The following is an 8,325-nucleotide window of genomic DNA, read 5'->3' as shown; positions in this document are numbered from 1 at the left end:
AGAGCTAGTGTTTCATGCCACAGCTGAATCATACCTATATCTCGCTCTTTCTGGGTGTTGCTTGTTTAATCACAGGATGCTTTCCTTTTAATTAGTCACTGCTGCTACTGATGAGAGAATTAGCACACTCTTCTTTTAATGGGGAAGCCGAGGCTGGGAGACGTGCTGTGATGGGGGTGGTGGGCAGGAGGCTTTGTGCTGCAAAGAAACCCCTGCTTCCCTGCAAAATGCCCTTCCCACAGTGGGTCCTGGAGGGGTGCATTTTCCAAATACATAATTTAGTCACAGGAAGGATGCTACCTCCCCCTGGGCTGCTGTGTGGTGGCCCTTGGAGGGGAAAGCTGCTTGATTTTACCGGCGAGGACCTATGTGCTGGTTGTGTGTAGGTGACTCTCTCAGATACATCATGTCTAGAGCTGGTCAATGTTGTTCTGATTAGACAGTTATTGTCAGAAAATGGCAGTTTATCAGACTTGAAGCTGTTTGTGGGAGGAGAGCGGTTTCAGTGAACGGGCTTTGAAAAACAAAAATATTGAAATACTTTGAGATATTTGAAATGTCCCTTTGAACAGTTGGGAGACAAAAAGTTCCATGTTCTTCTTCAAGCTGACTTTTATTTATGTTTTTTAATTTCAGTTGATTTACAGTACAGAGCAAATGGATAAGGGAATAGGGACTGAAATGGAGGGGGAGAGCTTTCAAAATGTTGGGCACAGAATGTTTCAGTTCACCAATTCTGAAACCGCATTCCTGTTTGGGATGGGATGACCCATGGGAGAGAAAAGCCGCTTTCCTTCTGTATTGTAATGATGTCTAAGGAAAGATGCCTCAGAGATGTTTGTGATTTCTCTAGAGCAGCAGCATCTTGATAAACAGTTTTATTATTTCTGTGCATCTATGGCTGCTTGGAAATCCCGTAGCTGGCATTCTTGGAAGTGTTTGAATGCCCACAGCCTGGCTGTGATCCCCTTGACAGGATCACTACATCAGCCCACCTCCGTTTTTATAGATAATTCCCATCGGTGCTCATGGCAGGGGTCCGGGTGGGTGCCCCATGGATGAGCTGTGGGGATGCGTCCCTTGGAAGGGATGTAGCACTGTTTCAGGGGGCTCGTGAGCCGCCCCGGGGACCTCCCCCAGAAAAGGGGCTCGGGGGAGAATGCTCCACAGCCAGCTGCAAAAATCCTCTGGGTAATTCGCCTCGCCCCAGCTCAACTATTTAGGGATGTGTTGTTTCCCAAAGCAAAATAACTCCTGAATTTCAGCCAGTTCTGGTGCTTCCAGCAAATTGCCCTCCCCTGGCAGAGCTCCTGGTTGCCCTTGGGACCCTCCTTCTCCCCTGGCTTTCAACCTCTTTTGGCCATTAATCTTAGATTTTTGAATATTAATTCTCACCTCTGGTTCAGGAGATCCCACTCTTCATTTTTATTATAGAAGCCCAATATCTCAAATATTAAAAAGACTTTCCTGTGAGGGAAGTGGAAAAGGAGGAGGAGTGGGGGGCCAGGCACCTTTCGGGGGGTAAAGCAGGGTGAGAGCAGGGATGAATCTGACCCATAGTCACCCTGTGCTGATGGTATTTGGGGCTCTCATGATCTGGGTGGGCTGGAAGGGGATATTTTAGGGGCTGGGGGAGATCATGACACTTCCAGTGCATGCTGGGAGGCCTTGGAGAGTGAGCACTGCTCTCTCCGTGGCTCCTCAGGGCACCCAGCTCTTCCCATCCGGATTTACACATCCCAGTAACACCTCCAATCAGAGAGTGTTGGCAAAATGCAAAGTTTCATTAATGCACACTATTAACGTGACATCCCTGCTGGGGCTGGCTGGGGTTTCTGTGTCACCCCTGCGGGGAAGGGATGCCATGGCTGCGGGAGATGCCGGGCACCGCTGGCGCCTCGAGAGACTTCACCAGGTTGTGCCTGCAGGGCAGGTTGGATTTGGCATCACAGTTGCAGAGGAGGAACCAAGGGTGGAAATCTGTCTTTGGGGCCCTGGTTAGCAGCTCTGATGGATGAGGAGGAAAGCTTCCAGGAACAGGTTTCTTTTCCAGCAGTATTGCTGTGGTAATGATAACAGCACAGCTTGCCTTGGCACCGGGGCACTCATGAATGAGTTGGCATTTTTTTTGTGACTAATGTAGACTTTCAGCTATTTGAAATTGTCCTGAGGTGCAGCCTGACATATAAGTTCTCAGTCTATTTATTACTTTGTGTCTGAATGTTCCCATAGGTATATGATTTAAAGCAGGGCTACGTTTAATATCGGAAGCTGGAGCAATTGTGTTTTAGCTGTAGATCAGTGAGGATGTGATTTGGGCTGTGTGTCTGATGTGTGTTTGGCAAACTCTAGCCCAGGGATCCGTTCTTCAGCAAGGGTGTTTGAGGTATAGGAAGTGTTCAATGTCCCTTTTTCTCTTTTTTATTACTTTTTAAAAAAAAAATGCTGCTGTTTTCACCTTTGCTATCCTGTGGCCATTGCTTTGTCATCACAAGCTCCGTCTCATATCAGTGCAAGTTACCAGCATTGCCATGCTGAGGTAACATCAGACCCATTTTGGGTCCCCATCTGCCATTGCACTGGGTTGGAGGAACTTAAGCTTCAAGGGCTTGGCCAGCTCTGCCCAGAGACTTCAACCTTGAGAAAGAGTCGAATGCCCACATGGATTTGTCTGTTTATTTGTCATCTGTATATTTATCCGTGAAGCCTTTGATTGCTGTAGTTTCTTGGAGCTCTGAAATGCAGTTGATCAAGTGTTGACCCTGCCCCTGAGCCATCCCCTCTCCTGGCTCCCATGGGGTTGGGTTGGGGTTGAGTCGCCTCATGTCAAACCCTACAGCTTGTGCCACAGCGTGTCAGCTCCTGCTCTGTTGTAGGAAGTTTTTGGCCAGCCTTGAAGGTGTTTCGTATAAGTGATGGAAGCTGTCAAGTTGGCTTCTCACAGTACAGCTGCCATGAACCTGCACATCTGGCAGTAACCCACCATGGTGTTCAGGCATCTAAAGCCACGGGTGGTTTTGCTCTGGGGTTTAGAGAAGTATCTGAGTGATTCAAGTGCCAAATTACCCTGAAGAGGGATCCAACACCCAGCGTGCTAAAGTGTTTAGTGAACTGTGCCAACCCCCTGCCCTGTGGGGCATCTCAGCGCCACCGACTCGACCTCACAGTCATCTTCCAGTAGGACGTTGTCTCTTGATTTTAGTGAAGCCTTTAAGTAGAATCATGCAGTTGTGGCTGTGTATCAGGGTTAAATGGGGAGAAGGGATCTGCTATTGCAGATTCTGCTCCTGTCTTTGCTGCTGACTGATCCTAAACAGACTACACCACCGGTTTTTGTCTTCTGCCATATGTTTTTCAATAATGCCCGCCCACCCGTCAGGGAAAGCACAGTGCTGGGTGTCTGCAGGCATTGTTGGGAACCCTCTGTGAAATATGCTAGAAAAACATGAAAGGTATTAATTTAGGTCTGAGATTACAGGAAGTATGTTTGTTAGGGAGCTTTTTTGTACCTCTATTTTTAGATTGCCAGTCTGATTGCCAGGATCGAGCCCTTCCTCAGTTGCCGTATTTGGGGCTTCTTGATGATGAGGTTTTCTGAGCTGTTCCAGTTATAGCACCTCAAGTCTCTGCATTTGAAAATCTTAGCTTAAGTCTTTTGATGAGATACTAAATAAAAAGACAGGCCTTAAAAGGATATTTATGTGAGAAAATGATCTGACCTTCTCTTCTGCATAAGGAGAATTGGTTTGGAGGATGTGGAAGCATTAGGAGTCGGTACCGTCTACTTGTACATAAACCTCCTGAGGCAGTACTAAAGCTGCGATTAATGTGAAGTCCGTGTTTGGATTTACCCTCTCAATTTACAACAGGTGTATAAACCTTAAATACTCTGATATTATTTTTCTTTCACCTGGCCTTTGAGTGTGCTATTGCTATTTTCTCACTACACCATTAGCATTGGTGTTCCTGCACTCATAGTAGCTTGTATTTCCAGGTTTAATTTTGGGTATGGAGCTGTGCTGCTCACTGTGTCCCTTTCTTCCTCTTCTTTTCCTAGCCAGAGGAGCTTACCAATGCCCTGGAGATCAGCAACATTGTCTTCACAAGCCTCTTTGCCCTGGAGATGCTGTTGAAAGTCCTTGTTTATGGTCCTTTTGGCTACATTAAGAATCCATACAACATCTTTGATGGGATCATTGTGGTGATTAGGTACAAACCTAGAGCTTGCTTTATGTATGTTTTCCCTCATATGGCTGTTTAATTAAACAGAAAGCAATGAAGAGTCAGCATAAATACCTTCCTATGACACTTTATACTTCTCTGCTGTAAATTGATGCGGTTAGACACAATTGCTAATGCGTATCTTGGGGTTATTTTATGGTCATTTTAGAGAGAAACCCAAGCAGAAGGCTATCAGTCCCAACATCCTGGGAAAGCTGAGGATCCCAATGGTACAACCAGTGCCCGATGAAGTAGCTCTCTGGTTTTTTGACATGTGCAAAGGCTGTATTTGCCCCTGCAGCTTCAGCCACTGATTTGCAGGCATGGTTTTGACCCTCTGGTGGGACTTTGCTCTTTGCAAGCCTGGATGGAGTCCAGCTCACTTGGGGCATTGTCAGTGTGTCTCTGCCCTCTTTCCATCCCTCTTCTCTCTGAGCTTCACCCTCCCTTTGCTTCCTTTCCTCCATGCCTTTGCATTAGGCTTTGTCTCCTCATCCTACAATGACCTTTTTTCCTCCCTCAGTGTGTGGGAGATAGTGGGCCAGCAAGGTGGGGGGCTCTCGGTCCTGCGGACCTTTCGGCTCATGCGAGTTTTGAAGTTGGTCCGCTTCATGCCAGCCCTCCAGCGCCAGCTCGTAGTCCTCATGAAGACCATGGACAATGTGGCCACGTTCTGCATGTTGCTGATGCTCTTCATTTTCATCTTTAGGTAAGTGCTTCTGATTCCCAGTCCTGAGGTTGCTCTGGGGTTTTAGGTGGGATCCCACAGTGAAGTGAGGGAGATGTAAGAATCCACACCAGGACATGGCTGAGCTGAATGGTCCCAGGAGCAGCATTGCTGGCTAGCGAGAGCTTGCTGCCCTGCCTAAATTCTCTTAACTCTGGCCAAATGAGATGTCTGTCTTTGCAAGATGATTCACAAGGAAACTCTTTCAACTGGATGATTCCTTGACATCACCCCAAGATTATCCCATTATTTATTGACTAGCAGAAAGCCTGGTGCTAAACATATTGCCAAGGAGAGGGCAGAGTTCCTAAAATAAAGTCAGCCATGGCGGTGCTGGTGCTCTTGCATGGCCTCTTCTTCTGAGAAGTGAGGTTCTGCAGTGGAAACATTAGAAATAGGCTGGGAACAGCACTGAATTTTTGGATTTTGGTTTAGATTTTGAGAAGAGCTTTCCTCCTTGTAATGACCAACCCTGATGTCCCAGCAATCCAGGCACCGGGAAGGCTGAAGGAAGCCGGCCTCTTACATGGAAAAATGTCCCTCCTACCACTGAGATGTTTCACTCCAAAGCCACCATTTGCAGATGTGGTGTTCAGAAGAGCTGTAAATAATTTGATTATTCAGGTTACTGGCCAAGAGCAGGGGAAAACAAATTATTCTTTTAGTATCAATCTATAATGAAAGGTATTCTGTTTTCTTGTCAAAATTGAAAAAGCTGTTTCAGGTCCCCTGATATGTCTCATTCAAGCATTTCACAGAAGCCTTTTTTGTCTTCCTAATTCAATTTAAGCATATTTTGCTGAGAATGTGTCATTGCAAAACAGAAAGTCAAAACATTTTGTTTGGAAAATGTTGAAAGACAATGTTTTGACTTAAAAATTAAAAACAAAGAGGAAGATAAAGGAGGAGTGGGCATACTTTTCGGTTGAAACTCTTTGACAGGTTTGACCCAAATTTGCTGGTTTGCGTGAGACATGTTTTTCAGTGAACGAATGATTCATCTTTAAAAAAAAAATAAAAATAATTGCCCAGGCAAAATCAGGAGACACAGTCAGGCCTGCTGTATGATTATTAGTTTTTAATAGGAGACTGATGTTGAGCCCCTGCTTTCCCTCCCATGCAGCATCCTGGGCATGCACCTCTTTGGCTGTAAGTTTGCTTCAGAGCGGGACGGCGACACGCTGCCTGACAGGAAGAACTTCGACTCCTTGCTCTGGGCCATTGTCACCGTTTTCCAGGTACCAAAGGGAAGATGCCACAACTTGTGGGTGTTCTGGGGCTTCAAGGGCTGGGGTTGTGTTCCAAATCATCTGACAGAGCTTAGTGAAGCTCCTTGCCATGGAAGGGAGGGGACCTGAAACCACAGGTGAGGGAACACAGGAGGTTTCAGACCTTTTTCAAGAATAAAGGAGAAAGCTCATGAGTAGAGGCTGAGGGGGGAATGGCATGTAATCCCCTGGTATCTGCATTTTCCTGATACCCTTGCTCTGCAGATTTTGACCCAGGAAGACTGGAACAAGGTCCTTTACAACGGCATGGCATCCACTTCCTCCTGGGCTGCTCTCTACTTCATCGCTCTGATGACATTTGGGAATTATGTTCTCTTTAACCTGCTGGTGGCCATCCTGGTAGAGGGTTTCCAGACGGAGGTAATGTCCTCATGCTTGTGCCTTTGCTTTCTTCTAGAGTTTCAGAGCCTCCAGATGCTGGAATTTGATTTCTGTGATGGACAGCAGTACGTTTACAAGAGCGGTACATTAAAAGAAGGGGGGGGAAATTAGGTTGTCTTTTTGTCTTTTTTTTTTTTTTTCTCCTTAGCTATGGTGCAATTTAATACAGCAAGCCCTCTAAATGAAGGGCTTAAATGAAAAGCATTGTTAGCATTAATGCAGGAGTGGGAATTCAGCGGTGACTCAGGCACTGCGGATGGGATCGCTGCTATGACAGTGTCTTTGAAACCGCTCTCACTGTGTTTGTCACCCAGATTAAAAGCCCCTCCTGAAAACTTACGCAGGCTGGTAAGAGATTAGTGACACGATTATCTTTTTTTTGATGATATGTGTTCATGGAGCTCTTCCCGTTTCCAGCCCTGCAATGCTCTGAACATTTACAGTGCAGGATTTCTGGTCTCTGCAGGCTGCTTCCTCAGGCTGGGGATCTCCGTGAGACATCCCAGATTGCCGGAGGCTTTCATGGAAGGGGTGGGGGACACTTAGGGTTGAACCAAACCCTGTCTTCATCCCTACTGCCTTCCCAAATGCCCAGCTTGGAGCGAGTGACCATGTCACCTTGTTCCCAGAGCGGGGAACCTGTGATACCCACCTGCTCTCTGCAGAAACTGTCCATCTGGCCAAGGCTGTCAGTAAATTGAGGGGACCTTTACACCCTGCCCAGGGGTGCGGAGGGGTAAATATCACCTAAAACTGCTCACCGGGATCTGTTTGTACAGGCTGTGCACATGCTGCCTCTGATTTCTGTAAGTGTTCTGGGGTGACTTAATACTTAAGATTTGTTGCTTGTTTATCATAATATCCTACCACCCTATGAATAGCTATGCACAGAACCATTTTTATTATCATTACTATTTTCAGAGCACAGTTTAGAGTTAAATTAATGGAGCCCATACCAGGAGATAGCAAGAAGAAACATTTTTTTTAATTTTTTGTATCGTCTCTCTCCATGTCAGTGCCTTTCTTTTCAGTTGTTATTGTTGTAGCTGTTTCTGTCTGTAAATCCCCCCCTGCCATTCAAGCTGAAGGGAAGGTCACTGCCAGGTCCTCCCGAATAGCACAATGTTTCCTTGCCTGAGCGAGAAGAGGTAAAAAGCACCTTGTCTCCTTGTGACGACAGCTTTGAAACAGAACCTTTGTCTGTTCAGTCTGGCAAATTGATTCTCTGAAGGTTGCTGAAGCAGGGGATCACCTGCTGCACCCTCTCCTTAGAGAAAAGGACGCAGTCTTTCAATGCAGCAGCTCCTTTTCCAACCCCTGCCCCCCAGGGGAGGCTGACACCTCTGCTCCTTGGCTCAGCCTGGTTTTTCGCTCTTGAGCATCCCCGTGCACATCCGCTGCCATGCTCCGCTCCCGCACACCCAGCCCCGCGCATGTCCCTGGGCAGGCGTTGATACCGTGCTCGCTTGGCGGCCAGCTGGTACCATGGTGTAATTCCTGTAAACCCATGCCCTAGCTTCATGCGCTGCAGTTTTATTCCAGTAACCATGTCCTTGAGGGTTTATGTGCCCTGGAGTCAGAGGAACTGCCTGCAGCATCTCCCCAGATTTGCTTTTGGCTGGTTTTTGCTGCCCCATCACCTGCCCCTGCTTCTCTGCTGCTGGGGCAGCATTGAGCTGGTCCAAGGCAGCTCTGGGATTTCTGTGT

The 8,325-nt window shown here is 47.0% G+C and overlaps 1 protein-coding gene across 1 annotated transcript in view; it reads left to right on the top strand.

Moving 5' to 3' along the window:
* The window catches only part of CACNA1G (calcium channel, voltage-dependent, T type, alpha 1G subunit), a 98,187-nt gene that overhangs the window by 28,623 nt on the left and 61,239 nt on the right, over positions 1-8,325 (top strand). Inside the window, exons 10-13 of the mRNA XM_010186923.1 lie at positions 4,058-4,209; positions 4,745-4,930; positions 6,072-6,186; positions 6,442-6,597. Of these exons, the coding sequence (XP_010185225.1) occupies positions 4,058-4,209; positions 4,745-4,930; positions 6,072-6,186; positions 6,442-6,597 (609 nt within the window). The remainder of the gene's footprint in view (positions 1-4,057; positions 4,210-4,744; positions 4,931-6,071; positions 6,187-6,441; positions 6,598-8,325) is intronic.

Source organism: Mesitornis unicolor, unplaced genomic scaffold, assembly GCF_000695765.1.
Source record: "Mesitornis unicolor isolate BGI_N332 unplaced genomic scaffold, ASM69576v1 scaffold22226, whole genome shotgun sequence".
In the NCBI taxonomy this organism is placed as follows: Eukaryota; Metazoa; Chordata; class Aves; order Mesitornithiformes; family Mesitornithidae; genus Mesitornis; species Mesitornis unicolor.
This window is presented reverse-complemented; position numbering and strand designations above follow the sequence as displayed.